We start from the raw sequence: 27,269 nt of genomic DNA, 5'->3' as shown, positions 1-27,269 counted from the left end.
CAACCTCTCCAGACTGAGAGCAAAATCCAAAGTCCAGCTGAAATGTCTGCGTGACTTCCTCTTTGCCGACGATGCAGCTGTCACTACCCACTCTGCCAAAGATCTCCAGCAGCTCATGGATCGTTTTAGCAAGGCCTGCCAAGATTTTGGACTGACAATCAGCCTGAAGAAAACACAGGTCATGGTTCAGGATGTGGCCTCACCTCCCTGCATTACAATCTCTGAACATGAACTGGAGGTTGTCCATGACTTTGTGTACCTTGGCTCAACGATCTCCGACACACATTCTCTCGATACCGAGCTAAACAAGCGCATCGGTAAAGCAGCTACCACGTTTTCCAGACTCACAAAGAGAGTCTGGTCCAACAAGAAGCTGACGGAACATACCAAGATCCAGGTCTACAGAGCTTGCGTCCTGAGTACACTTCTGTACTGCAGCGAGTCATGGACTCTTCGCTCACAACAGGAGAGGAAACTGAGCGCTTTCCACATGCGCTGCCTCCGACGCATCCTCGGCATCACCTGGCAGGACAAAGTTCCAAACAACACAGTCCTGGAACGTGCTGGAATCCCTAGCATGTATTCACTGCTAAAACAGAGACGCCTGCGTTGGCTTGGTCATGTCGTGAGAATGGATGATGGCCGGATCCCAAAGGATCTCCTCTATGGAGAACTCGTGCAAGGAAAGCGCCCTACAGGTAGACCACAGCTGCGATACAAGGACATCTGCAAGAGGGATCTGAAGGCCTTAGGGATGGACCTCAACAAGTGGGAAACCCTGGCCTCTGAGCGGCCCGCTTGGAGGCAGGCTGTGCAGCATGGCCTTTCCCAGTTTGAAGAGACACTTTGCCAACAGTCTGAGGCTAAGAGGCAAAGAAGGAAGGCCCATAGCCAGGGAGACAGACCAGGGACAGACTGCACTTGCTCCCGGTGTGGAAGGGATTGTCACTCCCGGATTGGCCTTTTCAGCCACACTAGACGCTGTGCCAGAACCACCTTTCAGAGCGCGATACCATAGTCTTTCGAGACTGAAGGTTGCCAATACTTATGAGTCGACAACAAGTGATCCAAACTTTACAAATCCAAATTAGCGTGGAAATCCTAAGCCAACAGATAAATAAGCTTAATGAAACGGAAGTTAAAGCTATAATAATGAAGAATAATGATCTACAATTTGAAAAGACAGTTCTAATTCTAATGGAGACACAGAAAGATAGAGCAGATTGGAAGATAAGTACCCAAAAGTTATTGGACCAGAACCGAGAAGATATGTCAACTAATAAGCATAGCTGACCAAGAGATTGACCAAGAGAAGGAGATGATCTGCCAGGATCTGGGTTTTTTGACAGGAATAGAAGACTAAGAAGAGGATGTATATCAAAGCACGTACTCTTAAGAGATATTCTTGTGAAGTTTATCAGGAAAAAAAGATGGAAAAGAGAGAAAAAAAAGTTTAGAGATAATATGCAAGATTTGAATTGCTATTCAAGATAATGACATGATTTGGTAGTGGTGTAATATTTGATTTGAGAGAAGAAAAAATATATCTAGGTATTTTATAGGTCAATTTTGATGAACTAGGTTTAAATTTGTTTGATATTGTATTGGAATCTATAGATGGGGAAATATAATATGAAGGTAGAAAGTTAAGTTTAGAAAGTAATGGCTATGTAATATATGAGTGGTTTGGTAGATTTGTTTATAATTAGATTTATGATAAGTATTTAGTAGTAATTTTGCATTAGAATAAGTTGTATTAATAAAAGAGTTTAAGATTTTGTATTTTATAGGTTAATTTTTATGAATTTAGATTTAGATGAATTTTGATGAATTAGATTTAAATTTGTTATTGTTTTGGAATTTATAGATGGGGAAATGATATGAAGGTAGAAAGTAAAGTTTAGAAAGCAATGGCTATGTAACATATGAGTGGTTTGGTAGATTTGTTTATAATTAGATTTATGATAAGTATTTAGTAGTAATTTTGCATTAGAATAAGTTGTATTAATAAAAGAGTTTAAGATTTTGTATTTTATAGGTTAATTTTTATGAATTTAGATTTAGATGAATTTTGATGAATTAGATTTAAATTTGTTATTGTTTTGGAATTTATAGATGGGGAAATGATATGAAGGTAGAAAGTAAAGTTTAGAAAGCAATGGCTATGTAACATATGAGTGGTTTGGTAGATTTGTTTATAATTAGATTTATGGTAAGTATTTAGTAGTAAATTTGTATTAGAATAAGTTGAATTAATAAAAGAGTTTAAGAGTTTATTGAAAGAAGGAACATAAAGAATGATGGGAAAAGAAGGGGAGAGATAATTATGATGATGAAATGGTGAAGTACATAGAATATGAAACAGGGTTTTTAGAAATGATTATGCATTTTTTGTATATCCTTTTTTTCTTTTTATAATTGTTTTTCTTTCCTTTTTTATTATATTACGAGATATAAGAAATTATTGGTAGAATGAATTATTAATTAATTGGTATATGGTCTCCTGCAACTTCAATGTTCATATGTATGTGTGTTTGTTTATGTGTTTATGGAAAAATAAAAAAAAATAAAAAAAAAGATATCTGGGGCAGTGATACCTGGCATTACCCTGCCCCCCCCCCCGTGTGCAGACATGGAAGCAACTGGTAGTGCCATAAAGAAATCACCTCCAGTTACCACCACAATCACTGGATAAGCAGCTGCTAAGGTTCTTCAGTGTGCTTCTCTGTGGGAGCACAGTGAAAAGGTAGCCGATTCAGCTACTGCTTAGAGGCATGTGATCTTTCTGCTGTACCTGTTCCTTCCAAAGGAGAAGGCACTGGGGGTTAGCAGGAAGTGAAATTGCAACTGTTGCCGCCTCTCTATGTGTTTGAGGAAACAAAAGTGGCGCAGGGGTGGGGAGGTGCAGCCTTGCTGTGGCCACCATCTTGAATGGCTTCAGGGTTTGTACTCCCTTGGAGTAGCCCCAGCGCAGGTGCCCCTCATGCTCCGCCCTTGTTATGCCTCTGCACATAAAATTCTAGAAGGTATTTCAATTCACCATCCATGGCTGGCCCTGCTCTTGTGGAGCCAAGGCGTTTCTCATAGTGGAAGCTAGGACTAGAACTGGCATATTTGACACTATGTAACTGATGTGATGTGAGTAGAACCAAATAAATATATGACATATGTGTATGATATATGAGAGGTTCACTCAATATTCTTGATCCTTCCCACTATCAAAGGGGATTAAAGCATAGTGAGTAAACCTCATATATATCTTATGTGCAATTTATCAGTGTCACACCATACATTTTTTTTGTGTGTGCACATATAATCTCAAGTCTCAATTTTGGCCTCTGCTGCAGGAGGGATAATAGTATGACCTTGAATGTCTATATATAACAATTTTGTCATTGTGTGGAAAATGTGAGATAGAACCATTTTAACTAAATTAAAATAAATCATAAAATAAATCACCTGTCGTAAGCGAAGCAGTATAAAGTTTCAACTAACTTTATGATGGCTAAGAATATTGTTTGTCCTTCCAGTAAAGTTAATGAAAGTTCTTTGGATTATTAGAGCAGAAAGGATCTTAGTAATTATCATTCTGATCCTTGAGTATAGGTTTTAACACTGTCACTAATTACATTATTTTGGACTAGAATGAGCTTGAGGCAGCTGCAGTGACAGCAGATTAAAATGTGATAGAAATGCATCAATCGCACAACTGGAGTTAGTAGGCCGAATGCATGGAATTGTACTCAGAATTGCTGATTAACTTGTTAGTTAACACATGCATTTCAGAAAATCTGGTAAAATAGACACCAGTTCTCTTTCAGTGGCAAAAATAAATATATGCTAAAAATGGAAATATGTACCTTAATGTATTCCATAGGAGTGCTTTGAAAGTTTTAGAATAATAAAAAGAAAATGGTACCTCTGGTCTGAGTAGGGCAGGCCTCAGCAATTGCTGTTGCTAACAAAGAAAATTGGAAATAGAAAGAGGTTTATGAGACAAATTTAATGGAAAAAGCAAGTAATTTACTTTGAGGTTGAAGGTTACAAGATAACCTTTAAACTGCCGTTAACAACAGCATTTGTGTTTAGGACTATAATTGCTGAAACTTTGTTCTTCAGTGTTTCAGTTCAGAGCTCATGTAGTTGCAGTCTAACTGTGACTTCAGTACGGCAAATAGCCAAATTCAGAGTATGGATGCTCATTTCCTGTCTACTGCCATGTGGTTTGCCATATTGGCCAACCCCCCGCCCCCATAGCACATTGAAACTACTGACCCTCAGTGAACTGGTGGTCTCGGTTGTCAGTAACGGCTGCTTCTTAAAAGACATTCTAGATTCATTGTTCTGAACAGATTTGCAAAAATAAACTGCACGTGGCTAGTGTCAGCTCTGAAAGATGCCCATGTGTATAAATTACAGCTTTCCCCTTCAAAATACATGTGAGCAGTGATTGAGGAAGAATGAAGCCTGCATTTGTATGTATTTCTGGAGGGAAAAGCCAGAATTTATACATAGGAGCCATTCATACCTGTCACCATCTAAACGTTTTGTACTGTAGGATCTGTTCAGAAGTACAAAATGCGTCTCACGGCACAGATCTAGCTGTCTTGGCCTACTCTCTCAGGGCCGCATGTGACCAGCCACAGGTGAATAAAGGGAAACAGCAGTCAGTTTGCTTGCAACAATGAATAACAACTCAAATATGAACTACTACAGCCCTCTCCGTGACTGAAAATATAGTAGCAAGAGCTTTACAAAAAATGCGTGTGGCAAGTAAAGTCTCTATTTTGGCTTAAGCATCCTGCTCCTGTGGGCACAAAGGAAGTGTCCTCTCAGCTAATATTCAGCGTAACTGCAAAAATTGATATGGTAATTATTTTTGGAAATATCTTGAACCTTTCAGAGTATACTCTGCTACGGAAGCGGGGAAGTTATTTGTCATGGCAGACAACATGGACATTGGCAAGAAGAAGCTACATATCTTGAACCGGAAGCTCAGAGAACTCCAGTCCAGTTCTGCGTATGGATCCTCAATGCCTACTAGTAAGACAGGCTAATTTTGGCACTGAGTTTTATATTCAATGTATTAAATCACTGACATCAATTGAATGCAGACAAAGGGCCCAATCCCATCTAACTTTCTAGTGTTGATGCAGCCGCAATGCAGCCCTGAGGTAAGGGAACAAATGCTTCCTTACCTTGAGGAAACCTCCGTGGCTGCCCTCCCACAGCAGGATGCAGCAAATGCCTTATTGGGACCAGTGCTGGAAAGTTGTATACAACTGGGCCCTAAGTTACCAGGTGGTGCTAAAGAAACCAGCACAACATTCTAACTTCTTACTAAAATCAAAGGACATGCCTTACCTCTTGATGTGCATATCCTCGTCTGAAATTCAGAAAAAGAAAAACATGACATTAATTTGAATAGTAAAGTTATATAGATAAACAGACATGCTATGTGCCCCATCTTCTAAAATGCAAGATGGAAATAAAAACATCTTTACGGTACAGCATTGGAGGCCCTGCCAAATCCTAATGAATTTTGTGGGGCTAATCCAGAATAAACAGAAAGAAGTGTATAGTCAAAGTCATATGCTTATGGGCAACCTTATGCTTCAGGTGCTGCTTCCCAGACATGATCTTGAGAGCTCACATAGCAAACTATTTTCTGAAATTAGAGGAAGCTGCATTTTCTTTGTTTAACGTTTTGATCCCCTGGAATTTGTGAGGGGTAGAAAAGAGTGGAAAAATGGTATCACCACATGAGAGACTCTTAGGCAAATGCACTGAAAATAATTATTAAGACAGAAGAAGCTGGTTATGGCAACAATATGTGACTAGGCCATAAATATCCCTAGAATATGAGTAGTGTGAATTTGTATGGTCTGCCACTGCAAGCAGAATAATAAAAGGGAAATCCTAATTGGCCAAGAAAAGCAAATTTCATCCAGGTTGGGATGTCTACTTCCACTTGCTGACCATGGGCACTTTAGAATTTTCCCATCTATTTATTCTGACCATGAGGATTTAAAGAAGTAGAGTGGAAACACAGGGTACCTGGGAATTTCTACCCATGTCCTAAGATTTCAGAGTCATTCCAGAACATTCCAAAAAGGCACCTCAAAAGTAAGTCTAGAGGACTATTCAGATGCTCTGTAAGTATGGAGAACTCTCTATAGCCCTGCTTTCCACTTGTCCCATGAACATCACAAGAAAGAGTCTGCAGGGAGAATTTTTTTTTCCTGGTGGTTGCAAACTCTGGCCAATGAACATTTGCAATTACAGGGGAGGGTTTCTCCCTGTGGACAGTGTTTGTCTGGACAAACACTCTCTATGTGGAGAGAAGAAGGCAGAGCTACAGAGTGTATTGGCAGCAAGGGCAGGGCTAATTGTTATACTTAGTTTGCCCCCCAGCAATGTTCCCTTACCACAGGGAGGGAATGTATGAACCGAACTTCTGAATGGCCACTGAATCACACTAAACCACAGAAAGAATAGAAAGTTCAGAAAGCCTCTGTGCTCATGTGGACACCCTTGGTCATGTGAGCATACCTCTTTGGACCTGGGCTACGACAACCTGTATTTACCTATGATATGATATATATTTCTAGCAGGACTCTGGGTGGGGCACACCAAAGGGACTGTGGGAACAGATTCCAAGCCTGCATAGAAACTGTTTTCTCTCAGAATTTAGAGGCACAGAGGCCATCTTAAGGGCCCAGCCTGGCAAATGAAGTTTAAAAATAACTTTCATCCTAATCCTGACTGGGCTTTTCACTGGCAGAAGTACTGGAGCAGCACTGTCTGGATCAAGCCCTCCATGTTTTATTCAGAATTTCTATCCTGAGATAGACACAGTATGCTCAGCACTGAGACACAGTAAATGCTCAGAACGGTGTTAAATCTAAACGAATAGAGAGACAACAGATGAGGGAAACCATTTAATTATACTATGGGGAAGGATAAAGAACAATCAGGAGGATCGCATTTAATTTTTAATATTGCCATCTGCAAAGCTTTTCTAGTAGCATTCAGCTTGCGTAGTGGATCATCAGAGGTAAATTATTGCAGTTGCCCACTTGATAGGTATGTAATGAATACCTAAAATGAAGATGTATCACCAAAATGTACTAGTGACTTTGCAAAGTCAACCCAAACAGTATGGAATCTCACTGTTTTCCTGCACTACATGTTCCACCACTACCTCGGGGCTTGAAATCCTGGGCTCTGTTTCTGCAAAGCAGCATGTTGAGAGGAAAATGGAAGATGGGGGAATTAATCCTTCTTGTGTTTACCGCTGTCTCCTAACAATACAAACTACCCCCCATCCAGGGTTCCAGATTCAAGTGTGTAATAGAAACGTGGATCTGCAGCCCTGGCTGTGGGAAGAATAGCAAGGAAGGGCACTATCTTCAAGGGAGAGTAGCAAGCCTGTGGCTGAGCTTAACACTCCTCCAATTACAACTGTCCCCACTGCAGTTCTCTTACTAGGATTTCAACCTGTGTTTGCAAAGGAACTGAAACATGGCTGGAGAAAAATCAGATAATGTGGAAAGTACTGGGTGGAGGGAGTACCAGCTAGTTAGGTGCTAGTATATGCTCTCCAGCATAGGACATTGGAATGGAGACGTGACATGGCCAGGGTTCCAAGATACAAAACACAAGGTTGTACTTGGTTTGGCCCAACCAGGAGCACAAGAGTCGCCTCCCCTGAAAGGGGATTGGAGGGGGGCTGGGAGCTGGGCGAGCCCAGAGGGTTCTTAGGGCAGCAGCGCCCAGCCCTCTTCCTCCTTTGCACCCACTTTCAGTCCTCAAGGGCCCAGCAGCACGAGGGCAGGGACAGGGCCCTGGCCGGGACTGCAGGGCCACCTCAGAGGCTCTGCGGCTCGAGGTGGAATTGCCCACAGTCCGGCTGCCTTGCCCCTTCATGGGGTGAAGACCTGGATAAGCTAAGCCGCCTGTAATGGGGCCAGGCTTGGAGTCGGGTGCACGCCCAGCCCGGTGGACAGATACGATTCTGGTGCCTTCCAAGGATCCAGCCTCCGCACCACTGGTGCTTCGTTGCCACAGCATCTGCAGGTCTTTCTGCCTCTCCTTCTACACTATCTTACTTGTTAATAAAGTGGCCCTTTCTCCCAGCTCAGTTGTCTCGAGTGTTCATTGGGGGGTGCACAAACAAATAAACAGTATGCCTAAACCCTAATTCCCCATCAGTTGTCTTCCTATCCATCTGAATGGCCTTCCCAAATCCTCTACTACTACTACTACTACTACTACTACTACTACTACTACTACTACTACTACTACTACTACAATGCTGTATTTCAGCAAAAAGTGGTTCACAAAGCAGATTGCATAGCAAAATAAATCATTAAATGGTTCCCTGTCCCCAAAGGGGTCACAGTTTTTGGAAGAGACACCAGCAACAGCCACTGGGAAAGACACAATGCTGAGGTGAAGAGGAACAGATGCTCTGCCCCTGCTAAATAAAAGAGAACCACTTTTTTAAAAAGCCTCTTTGTCCCGTTAGCAGGGGTATCCTAGAAGGAAAGAATTCCTTCAGGGAGGAGAATGCAGACTTCATACCATAGTTTCCTGACCAGGGAGATTAGAATATAGAGAGAAATTTCCTGTGTATGAACTTGTCTTTTTAAACTTCTGGTGACAGCACCCCTCAATGAGGTTGCTCTAGCAGGGGTCTCCAAACTTTTCAGCCAGAGCGCCGTATCAGATATCTGGCATGGTGCCACGGGCAATAAATAAATAAATAAATAAATAAATAATTTAAATGAATATATTAGAGAAGAAAGTTAGATGAATGAATAAATGAATGAATGAGCTCAAATTTCCAGGATTTCTTCAAGCACCAACACACACCACAGAAATAAAGCACACACTCAAAGGGACTCCCATTCCCCCACCCCAATAGCAGCTTACTTAAATGTACAGGAGTAAATATCTCAGAATTAGCGCATCACAGGGAAAACCCAGAGCGTGTTCTGAGGGCCAGGAGGCCTCCCCAGTCCTCAGAAGCCTTCTAAGGTCTTCAAAGGGCAAAATTCCAGTTTTTCAGGAAAACCAGGAAGTGATTATTTAGGCCTCTAGAAGGCATTCTGAGGGCCGGGCAGGCTGTGGGCAGGATAGAGGCTCACTGTGGGCTGCATCTGGCCCCTGGGCTGGAGTTTAGAGATCCCTGCTTTAGAAAGCCCATTTTCAGGGGGATGCCACCAGGAAGAGAAAGCTGCATGCGATGCTTTGATCCAAGCCAAAGTCTTGAGTGGCAAACAAAATAAGCCAAACTTTTTCCTTAGTTCACTAAATGATGCATTATTTACACACTATAAAAATAAGACAAAATGTACTTCATTGTTTTAAAACATAAGCCTTCATATTCTGTGATCTGAGCTCTAGAAACAGTTTTCACATCTCAAATCATAGGAACAGCCTGGGATATAATCTAAATAAATAATATTTCTTGAACACAAATGGTCATATTTAGAAAAGAAGCATAATGAGCCCAACAAGGGTTTTTTTTTCTTCTTCAATTTGAGCTCAGTAGCTGCATCAAGTAATCTTGGAATGTGCAGATACTGTGAATTCTTGATAAGTTTGGTTTTTCAATTTTTTTGTAAGGCAAGTTTCTAGTCCACATTATCAAGAAGATGCACTGATGTTGTCTACTAACTCTATAGACTAGCAGGTACTTCTAGTAGCTGGAGTGAAAGCAGCTAACCTATGTCCAACACAGCTCCAAAAACACCCCATTAGTATCTCATTAATCTCAATTAGCAACACTTTTTTCTATTTGAAAGTAAAGAGCAATATATACAGTGCCAAATCAAAAAGTAGAACATATGTTGTACATTTCTACTGCTTGAGTAGCAGTGCAACCCACAAATTGTTTGAATTTTTAATGTTTCTTATACAATTCTGTGGTGTTGATTCCAACAGTAATCTTTGTTTTTTGTATCATCCACCTTTTTTAGTTAATTTTTGTTTTTTTATTTATCCTGTTGCCTGATGTATTGTAATACCCATTGTATTATACAAGTACATAGCATAAACTGTGGCTAAATTATTGATGCTATGCCAAAAATAGCAACATTTTTGAAATCCTTGCAGTGAAATTAATAAAGAAACATCAAAATATTAAGATAAACACAAAATTGTTCACATTTTGTAACACAGTGCAAATGCACAATTGGCTGCATACAGTTCCTGCAATATTTTGCTCATATAGATTTATGGGTCCCTCAGTTTGTTATAGCTTAATGGTTATCTGAATGGTTAGCTTCCTTTGAGTATTTTTTTCTTCCCATTCTATAATGTATTTTAGATATTATCTTGTTAAATCAAGCAAAAAATAGATTAAATCAAAGGCATTAATGATAACTGAGAATTAGAACATGATATCTTTCCCTTTTGGCTCTGGAGAAAAAGGCTTTACTAATTAAAGCTTGAAGTTATTGTCTAAGTATCTGATTACTCCTTAGATTCCTTTTACATGGAAGGATAAATTGTTTCTGTTTAATCAATCCTATTCTACTGGTGTTGTGTACAGGCAATAGTTTTTCAGAGCATGAATATTGTTTGAAAGAGCCATAGTTTTCTGCAATATATACTTTTTTTTTGCTCCCCTTATTGTCTCTGGTCAAATAGTGCTTCAAAAGTGGTCTGCCACAGGGGTTAACCCTGATACTATTGCATGCTCGAGAAGCTAACATGCAGCCAACGGCATATGTGAAATCATCATCAAGGGAATAATAGTGTGCAGCTAGAAGCACATCAAAGGTTGCAATTTATACACACTGTCCTGGGCATCAGTCCCATTGAACTCAGAAGGACTTACTTCTGAGTAGAATGCATAGGATTGTGCTGCAAGACATTTGTCTTCTGAGTGGTTTCAGAAGTCAACAAGGATACTATGTTATAATACAGACTGTGGATGCTTGCAATGGGAGATTTGGTATAATTGCTTTTACTCCTATGTCCAAACAAAACGAACATACAGAAAATTCATGCACTTGCCCTTTGCAGGTAAGACTTCCAAAATGACTAAAGCTATACATGCAGATTTTTTCCCCCCAACTTGATATAATGTCAGAAATTCTGAAGTCCGTGCCACTCTTCCTGGTATGGGAGTGGGGGGACAAGGAGCAATGGAAGCAAGTGAGAGCATAGAGATGGGGGCCCCACCAACTACCTCACAGCCCAATCCAGAGCTGCCCAGAGCGCAGGGCTGCCGTGGCACCAAGATGGCTACCGTGACATCCAACCAGGCAGCCCATGGTTGCTCCTTGGGGAAGGGGAAGGTGGCTCCTTGGGGAAGGTGGCACCAGGTAAGGGAACTAGCCCCACAATGGGGCTACTTGATTCTGTGGCAGTTCCTGAGCCGCCGCAGAATTAGAGAGTTCTGTGTTGGGCTGCACAGACCTACACAGGGCTCAGGATCTGGTGGAGTTGAGCTCCACTGGTCCAGCCCTCCTCCTGCCCCACTCCCTCCCCCTGCCACGCTTGCCTCCTGCCCTCTGCCCGCCTTTCTCCCACCTCCCCCTGTCCCAGAATGCCTCCTCCCTGCTTCCCCCCACACGGTCACTCAGTTTTCCGTTGCCAGGTGGTCTTGTTGACTGCCAGGTGGTGGAATGCAGGGCCAGTGCCGGAGCTGGCTGCTGGACTAGCTCCAGTGCTGGGCCTGCAGTAAGGGCTCACAAATGTGCCTTATATTTGTGACAGTGCATGCTAACGGTGAGCCGGCATGCACTGTTCAGGATTGGGCCCCGGTCAGTCCCCAGCTTGCCATATCTGAACCAGAAAATGATCATGTGTCAATTCTAACTTCTTTAAGAGAATATATATATATATATATATATATATATATATATATATATATATATATATATATATATTTATAGTCAAATCTGTAGTTTTCTCGTCTATGCAAAGAGATTGTTGATGCCGAAAAGTTTAAAATTTTGAGCATTTTAAAGGAGCATTCATCAGGATGACAAGTACTCATTTCTCCTAGCAGGCTATTTTGAGCCTCCTCTGGCTGAACTGAAGAAACCTTTGTAAACAGGCTTATTGTGCATTGGCTGACCCACTTGCATATGGAAGGTCACACATGATTAGAGATTCATTATTCCCTTGATGAGATTCACTAGAAACTAATTTTGAGAGGCGATGGCTATTTAGTTCTGAATAATTTAATTCTTTGAAAAATATACTCTTCTGTAACAGATTTCACTTGTGTCCTCTGGTCTACCTATGTCATTGCATTCAACACACAGGCTTAACTTTACTCAGAAAACACAGCTTTAAAGAATCTATGGCAATGCCCAAACCTGAAGCCGGTTCTGTGCTTCCTCTTCATCTTCCCATGAATGGCTGTAAAGTCCATTTAAAAATAGGCCATTTAAGGCCAATTTAAAAATTGGGCCATTAAAAATTGTTAATTGAAGCATGTACTTTGCAACAGTGTGAAATTTGTTAAAAGTGCTTTGTTAAATGCTATACAACAGGTATGAGGTGGGCCCAATCCAGATTGGATCCACCATACTGGCAAATGTTGCAAGTCTTTCACCCTATTTCATTCCTAAACCCATATCTAGCCTCCCCATAGCTTCTACCACCAAGAGAGAGTGCTGAAGGGAACTTTCTTCCCAGGGCATTTAGCAACAGTGGGATGGGCAGAGGGTTCAAGAGCCTTACTTCATACCCTTACTTTGCAGTCCTGATCCAAAGCACCCCACCACTCCTATGTAGTATTAAAACCAAAAGCAAATATTTGCAACACATGTATTGGAGAAACCTTTAGTGAAGAAACCTTTATACATCAGTGCGACCTCCAGAGACATTCAAAGTCCAACTTTTGAAACTCTTTGTCTCAAGCTGGAATGTCCCTGAAAGTCAGAAATACTCACAAGGGGTGAGCACTCAAAGAATCTCCCAGTTCTAACATTGGAAGTGACATGCATGTTACAATGCTTTGAATTTTACTTGCTTTAAGAGATATGACAATGGAACTAGCACTTAAAGCATTGGTCTGGTCTGCTGACCAGAGTGTGCGCAGTTGGTGGAGATGTGTTGGTGACACAGTCAGCAGCAAGCAGTTCAAGAGGAGTCTGTGATATCCACATGTGATCAGAAGTCAGTGGATGAGCCTGTGCACTAATTATGTGACCATGAAGATTATAGTGCAGTTGTGGCTATACGTGATCCATCTGCATGGCTGAATGTCCTGGGTTTGATGTTGTATGTCAGCGCAATCCTATGTATGTCTACTGAGAAGTCCCACTATGTTCAATGGGACTCCCGGTCAGGTTTGCATAGAACTGCAGCCTAAGTAAGTTTATTGGTGAACATACAAGTGGTAAGTACACTTGGGCATACTGGAGTGTGTCACATATCTGTCACACTAACTCAACCTGTACAAAGTTTTTGTACAAAATTTCCTTACAAAGACACACCACTAATTATGGCGCTGTAATCAAGTCTTCTCTGTGTCCCCAAAACCCTGACCCTAAACCTTTTCTTACTAAGGGAAAGAACTAGTAAAAACAATGTTTATCAGCACATTATAGCCTGGGCTGTAAGAAGGGCAAAGATAGTCAATAGCACAGCACTGCAGTTTAGTTTTAAATTCTGGCGACATTCCAAAATAATGAAATAAAGCAATCTGAAAATTACAGATGTATTAATCTCTTATCTGAGGGACTTTTGCTGATATTGCAGATGTGTTAAACTCTGAAGGGGGCTCTAAAACACAAAACCCCTGTTATAACAAGCAAATGGATTGATCACTGGTTTCCCAACACATTTGGCTGCTGTTGCTGCTCATGATATGTGCTGGACCTGAAATCAAGTCCACCTTGAATGGGGGACTTTATTAGGCACAGACCATTCTGAACGTGTCAGCAGAATGCAAGTGATGAAGTTGGCAGAGCTTGGCTTCTGGGACAAAATAGAATCTGTCTTCAGCAATTTCTGATTGAGCCATCTATACTTGTCCCAAGTGAGGCTAGATAAAAAGCCAGCCAGTGAAGAAAAGCAGCATATTTTTAGACCTTTAACTAAAATATCCTTGTAATTGCTTGTCTGTCCAGGACTGATAACATAAGCCCAACACAATGGTTTGAAGTTTTTAAAGTTGATTCCAAGTACCTGGGTTTGATACTGCTCACTAAGGGCCCAATCCTATCCAACTTTCCAGTGCCAATGTAGCCATGTCAACGGGGCATGAGCTGCATAGTGTGGTAGGGGTACAGTCATAGAGGCCTTCTCATGGTTAGGGAATGTTTGTTACCTTAGCTTGGGGCTGTATTGCGACTGAATCAGTGCTAGAGTAGGATTGGGCCCTAAGGCTGCAATCCTATCCACACTTACCTGAGACTAAGCCATATTGACTATAATGGGACTTACTTCTGAGTAGACATGCATAGGATTGGGCTCTAACTCACCCCTCTTTAACACCAGTGTTAATATTTTTTTTCTTCTTCAGATCAAACAACTACACTCCAATCTACACTTTATGTATAGTAAGGTGGTGAACCGTGGTGTAGAATTCTGGACTGTTCCGTTTCACACTGCAGACTGGTGCCATATTTTGAAAGCTTCCCTGTGCAACAAAACAAACACTCACTACATGTAGTAAATGAGTACATCGAAGGAAAGGTCTCCTCAATTTACCAGTTTAATACATGCAAGCTGAGAGGGGTTTGTATGGAAGAGGATAAAAAATATGACACCCTTCCTGCCTGAAACAGAACAGTCTAAAATTCCATCACCTTAGTTTATGGTGAACTTGCACCTTTAGGGCCAAACTATACCCAATGTGAATGATCAGTGAGCAGATATCCTAGTGTTTTTAACTTTTAACCGAGAAAACATGGAAGGAACATTTTTGGATCAGGGTTGTAGTGCTAGATGGGGAGACATTTATTCCTTATGCCCATCCCTTTCCTCACTGTTAATTCCTCCTCCCAATGTTATTAAAACCAGAGTGGAAAAAAAAAAAGACAGAAGCAGTATGGGTAGCTGTCTTTCCTCCTTTTCACGGGTAAGGGTCCAATTCAGACCCATGTGTGCTGGCTTACGCTGGCATGTACTGTTGCAAATGTATACGAGCCTTACCATGGTCCCAGCACTGCAGCTGGCCCAATGTGAGCCCACGCTGTGCCAGCTCTGGTGCTGGGACCACAGTCTGCCACCCAGCACTCCTTGCGAACACCAGGTGGCAGAGAGGTAAGAAGGGGTGGGGGAGGAGGTGTTCCGAGGTGGGCAGAGGGTGGGAGGAAGGCATGGTTGGGAGGGAGCAGAGTGGGAGAGGGCAGAACCAGAGAAGCTCAGCTCTGCTGGATCCGGAGCCCCATGTCGGGCCATGCGGCCTGACATGGGTCTCCTTGATTCTTCACCAGCTAAAGAGCCGCTGCAGAATCAAGTAGCTTCATTGCGGGGCTACTCTTACCCAGGGGAAGGAGACAAATGTCCCCTTCCTCAGAGGAGCAGCTGGCAGCTGCCTGGCATGCTTAGGATGCCGCGACAGCCCTGTGTGCCGGGCAGCTCAGGACTGGGCTGCAAGAGTGGCTTTGAGGGTAAGTGTGATTTTAAGCCAAGGCCCACCATGGCTCTGTTACTCATAGCCTTTAACTTTAACCAAACTTTAACCAAATGTAGACATCAGCTATCTGATCACAGATCTTCCACATCCTTAGTTTAGACCAATGGTTCCAAAACTGTGTGCCTTGGCCCCCTGGAGAGCAGCGGAACCCAGCCAGGGGAGCCACAGAATCCTCGTGAGAAACCTGCCACCCTATACAATCTATAGAATTTTAGCACTAATGGGGAGCCACAGTCAATGGCCCAGTAGGGCAAGGAAGCTGCCAGACAAAAAAGTACTAGAACAACTGATTCAGGCATTAGCCCAAGTCTTTTGATTTTTGAACTTAGTGTAGGATCAGAGGAGAAGGGAGTTAGGGTGCAGTCCCAAAAAGGAGATGGGCTGGAGCAAGTCCCTTGTGCTGGCCCAAGCCCCTCCAGGCCAGCACAAAAAGTAAGCGCACACTGGTGGAGTCAGCTGGGGTGGGGGGAGGGTGGGGAGGGGACGGGCTTATAGATGGGCTGTGGTTGAGTGGGGGGTGGGGCCAGGATCCAGCACTTGTGCTGGATCCTAGCCCTGGTCCCAGACAGCTGGAGCAGTTCCAGGCTGCTTGGATCTGTGCCACTTCTTTAGGTGGTGCAGATCCAAGCAGCCCCAGTGAGGCTGCTACGGTGTTACCCGGGGTATGGGGAATGAATTTCCCTTGCCCCAGGCTGAGCCACAGGCAGCCCCATCCCTGCTCTGAATGTAGCACAGGCCAGCCGGCCAGCCTGCTCCAGGCCAGGTTAGGATTGGGCTGTTAATGTAACAAAATACAGTATTTAATACATTGGTTTAATCTGGATTATTACAAACCAAACTTCTGCTAAAAGCTACAAAAACAGGCATGCTTGGAAATCCTTCTCTTGTGCAATAATGATTCAAATCGCTTTATTTGGTTTAACAGAATGCAAAAGAAAAAAAAAGATGCTGAATAATGTAGTGTACAGTTTGGAGGAGTAGGAAGAAGAATGTGATTGTGTTTTGTTTTTTTAAAATGCTTTTTACACAAAACAGATTACAAAAGTGAAGTCTTAGAATACGCAATGTCAGTTATATAAAAAAGGCATACTGTGGATAACAGAAAGATGGAAGAGAAGGTTGAACGACAAATAGGAGAATTTTTATCAAAGCTACAAGCCTGCCTCCATGGCGCAAAGCTCTCTGATCTACAGAACAAGATAATACATTATTGTAATAACTTTGGCTTATTTTTTTGCTGAGCCTGTTTTTTTTCCCTGCTATCACTTGCTTCCCAGTGACACCCCACATTTTACCGTGAAAAATTAAGATCTCTCCCTTGGTGAACACTTTATCTGAAAGCAATAAAATGTCATGCTGTTTCTTTCCCCCTGCACGATAGGATAGTTGCTTGGCTTGCTGATACAAATTCTTTGACAAAATGATGCAAAACATGACACTAAAGAATTATAGCTGTGCAAACATGTGCCTAAAGCACACGCTTCTCTTCATTATGAATTGCCCTCCCCTCTTCTTTATATTTCACAGCGTATTAAGAAATAAAAGCAGTACATTTTAAATAGTAAACAAGGATAGCACTTGTCTTTGGGAAATAAAAGAATATTGCAAAATCAGGTAGATTGGACCAGCTGAAGAAGAACTTGCAGATGGGTGGGGGGAATGACCAAGGAAAGAGAAACTCTCTGGGATGATGGAACCATTGGATGTGGCCCACTGAAGTGCTTTGCAATAGGACCAGCTGGGACAGACAGGATACAATGTACTTTTTAGTCACAAAGAATGTCATAAAGCAGTAGACTGCGATGGGAATCGCTTTTCAAGTTCCTCCACTATGCAGCTCAGGCTGCCATTCTGCTGGCTGTGCTCAGCATCAGTCACAGTTTCTGTACTTGGTGGTGGTTCTGGAGTGGCAACTGGCTTCAGCTTGGCTATGTGCTTAGGTAGCATGTGGTTTCTGTCTATTTGACTGTACATATTGGCCACAGATTTCTCAATGTCTGCTAAGTTCTGGATGTTTTTAAGGATCCCCTTCAGCTCCCTGCGAGGAGGAGGAGGGTCAGGCACACAAGCCTGTGATGGTCCCCCACTTTGTTTGGAGGGTGATTTGGGATGTTTTGCAGGAGACGGAGGATGGAGGCTTATAGTGGATGAGGAAGATGACAAAGGAAGTGTGGGAGGGGAGGGAAGCTGAGGTTGCAATGGAGGAGGAGTTGGCGGAGGAGGTGGCAGCAGGGGAGGGGGAAGGGGTGGAGGTGTTTTGGGTGGATCTGGAATGCTCTCCATGACTTCCACTCTGAACTGAGTGGTCAAAAGATTCTGGTGAGCTGGTGTTCTGATTCTGAAGGAAGGAGGCGTAGGCTTGTGCTGTGGTGGAGGAGATAATTGTTCAAGAGAGTCATGGTGAGTGATAATTACAGAAGGTATTACAGGTGTTTCGAGTTCAACCACTTCAGAGCAAGGTGTGAGAAAGGGGGAAGAAGGTGAAAGACGATCTGGAGATGGAAGGAAGCTGTCAGAAGACAATTCTAGTGTGCTCTCCCCATCCTGAGTGCAGCTGCTGTGTGTCGGTGAACGAAAACTTTTCATGTCTCGGAATTTTACTTGCGTCATTTCCTGCAGAGCTTGTTGCTCAAACTGCCTTGCTTTCTCTTTGACTGATATCTTTGTGCCAATAATCTTTTTGAAAACTGGACTGTTACTATCACTTCTGCTGTGCTGCATTTCAGCTCTTTCATTCTCTGTTCTGATTCTCTCCTGCTCCCACTGAACCGGATCCATGATGACTCTGCTACTCAAAGCATCAGAAATGTGTCTGCTGGTAAGACGTGAGGGTAAAGTCCATGCCCGATTAATGCCTCCTAGAGGGGATTCCCATGGAACGTTTTTCAGAGGTCGCCTTTTAGGAGAAAACGGGGTCAGAAAATCTTTTCTTTTCTGAAGAAACTCAGAACAGGTGGAACCCTGAACTTCCCCCTCTATGTACAGAGGGTTTTGAGTTGTTAATGGGTTCTCATCTGATAAAAATGTAATGTTACTTGCAGATTTGGGGAGGTTATTGTTCAGTGTTCCATTGATATTAGATTGCTTGTGGGCCTCAATAGCACGAGAAGCAAAGCTGCTTATAGCTCTCTGACGGTCTCCTTCTTCTAAGACTGACTTTTTTCCCCTGCTTTGTTGAAAATGGTAGAGAAGAAAAAGACTTGAAAGAAAAGAAGATAATCACAGGTAAGGAAACATGCATGAACAGCTGATTCTCATGAGAAAATATAATCTGAATGAATGAACAAAAGCAATGACAACTAAAAGTCTCCAAAGTTTTTCTAAGAATCCAGATCTATTTGTAATTAATCTATATGCAATTAAACTACTATAGCGTGACATTTATTTATTCACTAAGGGAAGTGATTTACTTCTTCACTCAGGGAAGGGATACAAGAAGAAGATAAATAAGGCGAACTTCGATCAGCACGACTTCTGAATTAATACCTGACCAAAATTTAGTACTGTTGAGAAATCTAAATGTTCACCTAGAACAAAAAGAGGCAGCTTCTCTGTGAGATCTATTGCCCACGTATCCAATCATACACAAGACAAGGTGTCTGTATGATAATGGGCCACAATTTACAGAATCAATGCAAATCAATGCAACTGCAGTGGGTCCTAACTACCCTGATACTTCTAATTTAGTGCAGTTTCCCATCTTGGCCAACTACTGTCAATTCCCCCTTTTGAATGTCCCCACTCTGATTCAAAACTATAGATTGCTAGATGACAATCCAAGCTTCTTGCAGTGTATACCTGGAACAGTTGAGGAAGATCTGAATTGCATTGAGGTTGATTTTGCAGTCCTCAAAAAGCCCAGAGTATCCCCAAGCCAAAGACTGGAGAACCTGGAGACTGATTCTGGGACCATCTTAACCAATTCAAAAGTGCACACCTATTTTTAATTCTTTTCTTGAACTACACCTGCCAGTTGTGACCAGCTTGATTAAAGCACCACACCTGCTGAGATTGCTGGAATTGGTGAAAATACTCTTTCACCATAAATCAATCAGGTGAAGAGCATAACATTCCTATTCAGCTCCCAAAAGATGACTGGCTAACCAGATTGCTTACCTGGATTGGTGGGCAAGGCTAACCTCCTGCTGAACACACGTGGAGCTGCAACCCTAATGGCTCCCTAGCTGCCTCCACTGGACCCCTGACCAATTATCTGGCCTTAATGTTCCACATTGCACAGTACAAAACGGGAGGGGTAAAGATGCACCCCCATGACAACCTTTAAAAAGGTAAAGGTTCCCCCCGGCGTTAAGCCTAGTCAAGTCCAACTCTAGGGGTGGTGTTCATCTCCGTTTCTAAGCCAAAGAGCTGGCGTTTGTCCAAAAACAGTTTCCATGGTCATGTGGCCAGCATGACTAGATGCCTAAGCACATGAAATGCCATTCCCACCGAGGTGGTACCTATTTATCTACTTGCATTTCTACATGCTTTCAAAATGCTAGGTTGTTAGAAGCTGGGACAAGCAATGGGAGCTCACTCCATCATGCAGATTCAAACTGCCAACCTTGCGGTCAACAGGCTCGTCAACTCAGCAGTTTAACCCGCCGCACCACTGCACCCCTGTACGACAGCCTGAGAGAATGGGCATATTCTCAGGAGTGGGCATGTTGCAGAGGTACTATTTAATGCCCATGGTAATTCATGCATAGAATCAGATAAAACAAATGGGCAGATATAAAATGTTGTAAAGCAAATTCTTTCTATGTAGTAGGGGACTTCACTACTACAACCAATCCAAATTCCTCTTATGGTTGCAAGGGATCTGATGCTTACAGGTTGTTATCAAAGCAAAAGCTTTAACATTCATTGAAGTGAAGGGAACTGTTCTATGCTGGAATTTCTTTGCATGTCCAGAGCTGTGCCCAATATTGACATGAATGAGAACACCCATAAGCTCTATAGGTCCTTTGTGCTTGGTATATACTACGTAGATGGTCCATGCTAAATTGTTGGCATAGGTCTGAGGAAACCCATTGGTGGCCAGGAGGCCTAGTGGGAGGCAAGTAAAAAATATTTTTACTTACCTCCCTGGGCCTTCTGGTCACATCTCCACCATGGGATGCAGTATGTGCTCTGTTGGCCTAGCAACCAACTGTTGGTGCAGCAGTTAACCGGTGGGGGATAGGATTGAGGCCATACTCTTATCAAAGAGTGATCCTGTGCAATCTCGATTCATTTACATTTTATGGAGTTTGCAAAAATAGTAGTTGGTAGGCTATACTTTATGCGGGCTGTCTTCAAACCATCTATTTTGGCATAGCCTAACTGCAGACAGATTGACAGAGCTATACTCTGGTGATTTGAATCTTGCACTGCATGTTGCCAGTCTTAAACCGCTTAATTGAGATTAGTATCACTGACAGTAATAAGCCTTGAAGTGACTGAAAGGTTTCAGGATTATAGCATATCTGTTCTGGATTCTGATTAGTGCCATAGGAAAAAAGAAAAGAAAAACCTAGCTGAATATAACAGAATCTAATAACTGGAAACAACATACACAGTGTAATGATGGTGCTTTCAGTCCCTTATTTTTTACTTCTCTTTGGAAGGGTAATAAAAATAAATAATTTTAGAAGTAAATATCTTCCAACTACCAAAGTACTAGAGAAAGGGAAAATACTTTTTCTCGAAAGACTAAAAACCTTGAAGCACTAAAACCACACAGACTACTAATGTGCTATTTTCCCATGTGCAGCAACATTACCCACAATGGTGCGAGTTTACTTACTGATGCCTACGTATGCAAAGATAGAGAAATAAGGAAAAATGAGACAACTCACATTTTAAAATGTTAGTGATGAAATATAAGACCAACAATGAGAAAACAAAACTTGAAAGTGAAATAAGCAATGTGGGAGTAAAATGGAGCAGAAGAGTAATAAGGAAGAGTTATTTGCAGACATTGCAGGGCTACCACTTTATCCAAAAGAGACTGGGAGCAGGGAACCCGAGAATCCATCAAGCCAAAGGGGGGAAGTAGAATGAGGTGGCTGCCTTTGACAGTGGGGCTACAGAAGCCTCACCCTGCATACTGAGCTCTCAGAAATGCTTTTTGGATCAAGAATATAGGACTCTGCTTCATAGAGTCATAAAACATTATAATAGAGAGGGATCTTGGAGACTATGTAGTCCATCCCCCTATTCAGTGGAGGCAACTGTACACTATTCCTTGATCGTGCTCAGCCTTGGTAGTAGCACAGCCTTTTTGAAGACACTGTTTTTGTTAAACAGCATCTTACAGAATTTTTATACGCTCTTCAACAGAAGTTTAGGTATAAATTCTTCAGTGATATCTGCGAATGGAAGCAGTAGGTGCGCTGAAGACCAAGTACTCATAGACATCTAAGGACTTTGGCTTTTGGCCCCCAGAACATACGTGACTTGAAGCTGGGTTGAGTCTAATCTGAACTTCAGGATGTTGTACAAGCCTCGTATTTCTGTGACTCCTACGCCCCTGTGACAAGCAGTCCTCCTCCATGATTTGACTTCCCACTTCAAACTAAACACTTTTCCAGACTTAAAAAACTGAGGAAAAGAATCAGTGACTTTCATTGGCTCAGTGAATGTAAATTTTAACTCAATGATGATACTGCATCGCAATTGCCACATTTTGTGTGCGTAAACAAAAAGGAAAAAAAACCCAACAACCTTAAAATGGAATATCTATCAGTCCACCCTACAGGATAGCGATCATTGCCAACTCATGCACAAATATTCTTCACAAATATAACAAACACTATTCCTGCTAGACACATACTCCTTTAATTCTGTTGCGCTAGAACTTCTGCATGGGGATCAAGAAGTGCAGGTGTACAGCTGAAGTCATAACCTGGGAGAATGAGGATGTTTTCTATGCTGGGTGGGTTAACTCAGCATCACACCCTTACAAGACTGAAGACTCCTCAAGTCACATCCAGAATACTGGGAGACAGTGGGCACCCAAGTGTAAATCACTGCACAGCACTGCATAGTGGCCTTACAGTACTTTTGTGCCTCATGTGGATGGCTCTGTACTCAGTTCTTCATACATGGGGCCAAGTAGATGGTTGTGCCAAGAGATTTAAAAAAAAATGGTAAAAGATTCTAAAAATGTTATTTGGTTGGCAATTATATTGTTAGAGTGATTTTTTTTGGTTATTCTACTATTTTCATTCTTCACCACAAGTATTTCATATTAAAATATAAAAGAAATTCCACAATAAGATATACTCCATCTATGTAAAATAGATTTATCTGAATTACTTTCATCTAGTAGAAACATTTGAGTTACCATTTCATAGATAATGTTATTCGACTTACCAGAACAGCAATCCATTATATACACTAATGAACATTGACAATAACATCCCACTGTCTGTGACACACCCAGAACAACTGGTAAGTCCTCCTGCATGTTCCATAAACTACCAATGAACTGCTAAGCCAACCTTTGTTTTACTGGGTGCTCTCTCTCTCATTTCCTCACCTACATAAACTGTGAACCTTTACGGAGTAACCATTAAACCACATCCAGCACTCCACATCATGGAAACTCATAGTAGTTTGTCAAATATTCTCTATTAGAGAAAGAAAAGGCAGCAATTTATATAGCAAAAGCTATCATCTTGGAAGGATAAGAAATATGCCTTGAGTTAGGAGCATTTTAAACCACAAACATCATTGAGGACTTACATAGTGCTGTCACCAAGTTCTTCATACAGATTAGTGGCAGGAGTGCTTGCTGGTTTGCCAGCTGGTAAGGCCATCTGGATTCGAGCTGTCTTTGCACATTCAGCTTGTCTCCTTGGGTGAATCACATGGAGAGAAAAGTAGTGTCTCACAAATGGTCTCTCTAGCCAAGATCACATCAGAAGCAACAGCCAGGCAAAACATATTTACGGCAGCTTTTCACCTTATAGCATTACAATATGGCAAGAACATGTTTTTAATAGACCATGCAGCAGTACAAAATCTGGTATCCTTTTTTATACTTGGCGAGAAAGTTTTGGAAGACTTGAATCACTAACTTGTTAAATTCAGAAATTATTACTTACATCATTATAATTAAAACCTTTGATGCTCGATTATGAATGTGGAGGGTAATTTCAATGAAAAATATTTTCTTTACACACACGTGCATGCACAGAAACACAGAGAGAGTGCATGCAGGTAAACATGACATATATAATTTAATAACTCCCACAAAGGAATATTTCATAGATATTAAAGCTGCACATTTCTATAAAATATTTCTTAATCAGCCTCCAATGCCACTATTCAGTTGCAGGATATACACATGTGTTGGTTTTTGTGAAATATCCAGCAGTGCCAGAATGCCTAGGTACACTACAGTTCCTAAAGTCAGCATAGACTTTAGGGAGAAATTAAGCGGCAGTAGCACACTTCTAATGCCCCAAAAAAGCCTCCTGGGCACTTCGTTTGAGACTTCATGTTCTCGGTACCAATGCCCTGCAAGCTGCACGTTCTTTTGAACACCAAGTGTTTACAAAACCTTAACAAGGATTACCTTTCTTAAGTTAATTATTTGAAACAAGGCCAAAAACAAATACTTACTCTTTAAACCTGTTTTGTAAAGCAGAATGAAAAAATAAGAAATAACAAAGAACAAGTTGTGAGTTTCACTCAGAAACATAGTTAGAAGTTGTAAATTCTGATACATTTAAAAACAGTGAACTTATTTCATAAAACAGTTCATACTTTAAATGGTACTAGCCAGTGTCTCTGCCATACAGTATTATGGAGCCACATAATCTCTGCCCACACCTGTCCCTTGGCTGGGTGCGCCTTGCAGGTACACAGCAAGCCATCCAGTCACTACCTTGGAAAGAAGGCTTGTTTGTACCTTCCATAATGAAAATTTATAGCTGTTGTTCATCAGAGCTTTGGTACACAGGCTAATGGGCAGGCAGGGATAAAAATAGTATGGGTTGGGGGAAATCATACTCCATGGAGATCCTGGCTAGGGAATGGCAAATGCCTTACACTTGTTGTTGCTATTGTCAATTATTTAGTTCCTTCCCTTTATAGTTTTGTAATAACTGTAATAACTGTTGACTGACTGTAGTAACTGTATAATAAGCCATAAAAATGATTTGCAAGAGAAAAAATTATTAGATAAACATTGCCTATAAACCAATGATTAAAAACACTGTCTAAACTAGAATTATGACCTTGAAAGTCAGGAGGACAAAAAGAAAGTGTTATCATTTCCTTCCAATTTTAAATTACACATAGAATATTAAGAATACACATAGAATTTTAAATTACACATAGAATATTAAGAATATTAGAAATTACACATAAAATAACTGGGCTGATGCACATTTTGGGGTCTATTACAAATGTGCTGTCCTTCTATGATTAATTCATCCCGAGTCTATTATTGCTTTTTTTGTGCAGGATACTGAAATTTCAAGTCACTACTTAATAGGAAAAGGTAATAATCTCTTGGATTATTTACAGGCTGTACAAGCAGTGTTTGAGCAGTGCTACAACAATGCTAATTTCACACTGGAAAGTAAAGCAGTGTAAAATCCATTTAATTTTACTGTTCTTTTTTTATACTACTCAGAATTTAATTCATTGAATATTAAGCTGACCGTTGGGCTGGAAAGTACTGGGGAAAATTGTAGCTATGACACACACACACACACAGTTTTAATATAAAGCAAGTCTTAAATGTTTCCATTTTATGTGCACTGACGATGACAGTTATGTTCACTCAGCTATAATCTTTGCACTAAGTAACTTGGTATCTGGTGACGACAGCATAAGAGAACTCATAAGAATTGGAGGAAAATAGAGATGTTTCCTGTGGACTGCAGAGCACAGACTTTTTAACTGAAAAAGGAAAGACTGATTGTCAAGGTCTTTTTAAGTACTACAGATTTCACAAAAAGAATGTGAAGTCTGACAGAGAAATGCCATACCAAGTCATTGCAGATCCCTGTTAAGAAGTAAATTCCTATACTGAGGATTCCCTTGCAGCATATCAGCCCTCAGCACGAAGCATTTCAAGATAGCTTCTAAATGTGTGTAGAAAGGCTGATAAGGCAGAGATAGGAAAGGAAAGAGAAAGGTGTGGGTACAAGGAGTTGATGTACATTGATTGGAAATCCATGGCCCATCAATACTGTTGTCCCCAACTGACAGCAACTCCCTGGGGCAGTGTTTTTCAAACTGTGGGTTGGGACCCATGAGGTGAGTCACAAGCCAATTTCAGTGGGACCTCATTTATTTCAACATTTTATTTTTAATATATTAGACTTGATGCTACCATGACATGTGACTGCACTGGGAAAATGTCACAGATCTGTACTTTTAACAGGTTACTCTGTGTATGCTTTTAACAATGATAGTAAATGGGAATTACTCCTGGGTAAGTGTGGGTAGGATTGCAGCCTAGGATTGTTAAAAATTGTCCTGTTTGATGATGTAACTTCCAATCATGACATCACTTCCAGTGAATCCCGACAGATTCCCATTCTAAAAAGTGGGTCCTGGTGCTAAAAGTTTGAGAACCACTGCTCTGGGGCATCAGGGAATATACCTGCACCTTATGAATAGCATAAAATGGCAAGATGAAGCCAAAAGTCAGGCATTGCTATAAAGGTTTAATACCTTAAATAGACAATTCAGCATATAAATATGTTTTAAGGCACAATCCTAACCAGGTCTACTCATAATTAAGTCCTATTTTGTTCAATGGGGCTTACTCTCAGGAAAGTGTGATTAGGATTGTAGCCTATATGCTCATAATAGAGAATTGCAAACATGTGCAAGATGGATTAGACCTTCTTCCCACTCCTAAATATCTGCTTCTCCACTTTGTTCTGCTGCACCGTAATCTCCTTTTGAAATCTACTATTAGTTTATGTAAAAAGAGACCTGGCTGGATTGTGGCCACTAACCCACAGATGCTAACCAGAGCGCCTCAGATGTGCATACTGGAGTATAAGACACGCCTCCAAGTCTGTCAATATATGGCCCTTCATCTCTGACACATTATCGACACCATTTACAGCAAAGAAAGCTGACATACTTACTGTCTGTAGCTGACCATAACTATTAAGATAGCAGGCATGCAACAAAGAATGATGATGACAGCCAGAGCCAGCAATGCGCCTTCCGTGTAGCCGACGGCTTGTGCCTGCTTCTTGACATTGGCCACCACATCAGGTGTGCGGATTTCCAAAATTCGTCCTCCTTGGCCAAGGTACGGCTGAAATTCTTTATTGATATCCAGAAGTTTGCCATCCAGAAATCTTCAGTATGAATCAAAAGAAAAAAGAATGACAAGTGTAAAAGGCAAGATCAAACTATTTGGATGTGCCATGAGCTTTAAAAATTTAATAGTCAAGTCAAAATTAGCACATTTAACAAGACCACATTAATTATTGAACAAATCTCAATCAATGCTCATTGTTTCGATATTGTTGATATTTCCCTAGCTAATGCTCCTTCTTGGTAGCATTTTCTTCCTACTCCTTTGCCCTCGCTGCCATTTAAACAGATTGGCAATGGCAGTGACTCACAGGGATTCTACTTATAGATGCATTTGTTAATGGCTATTGTTTATAGATGATGTCACTGC

The 27,269-nt window shown here is 41.4% G+C and overlaps 1 protein-coding gene and 1 pseudogene across 6 annotated transcripts in view; both read right to left on the bottom strand.

Annotated features, from left to right (window-relative positions):
* PCDH15 (protocadherin related 15) overlaps window positions 1-27,269 on the bottom strand; it is a 455,608-nt gene that overhangs the window by 14,478 nt on the left and 413,861 nt on the right. For 4 of the 6 annotated variants that reach the window (XM_066618750.1, XM_066618749.1, XM_066618751.1 and 1 more), the window contains 4 exons: window positions 26,722-26,940; window positions 23,348-23,458; window positions 5,365-5,386; window positions 3,920-3,958 (listed from right to left, as the gene is read on the bottom strand). In XM_066618750.1, the coding sequence (XP_066474847.1) occupies window positions 3,920-3,958; window positions 5,365-5,386; window positions 23,348-23,458; window positions 26,722-26,940 (391 nt within the window). The remainder of the gene's footprint in view (window positions 1-3,919; window positions 3,959-5,364; window positions 5,387-23,347; window positions 23,459-26,721; window positions 26,941-27,269) is intronic. The other 2 variants (XM_066618753.1, XM_066618754.1) reach the window with 1 other exon arrangement.
* LOC136643827 (protocadherin-15 pseudogene) lies at window positions 17,399-18,820 on the bottom strand (annotated as a pseudogene).

The sequence above is a fragment of the Tiliqua scincoides genome, chromosome 3, assembly GCF_035046505.1.
Source record: "Tiliqua scincoides isolate rTilSci1 chromosome 3, rTilSci1.hap2, whole genome shotgun sequence".
In the NCBI taxonomy this organism is placed as follows: domain Eukaryota; kingdom Metazoa; phylum Chordata; class Lepidosauria; order Squamata; family Scincidae; genus Tiliqua; species Tiliqua scincoides.
The sequence above is the reverse complement of the archived record's forward strand: the minus strand, read 5'-3'. Positions and strand labels throughout refer to the sequence as shown.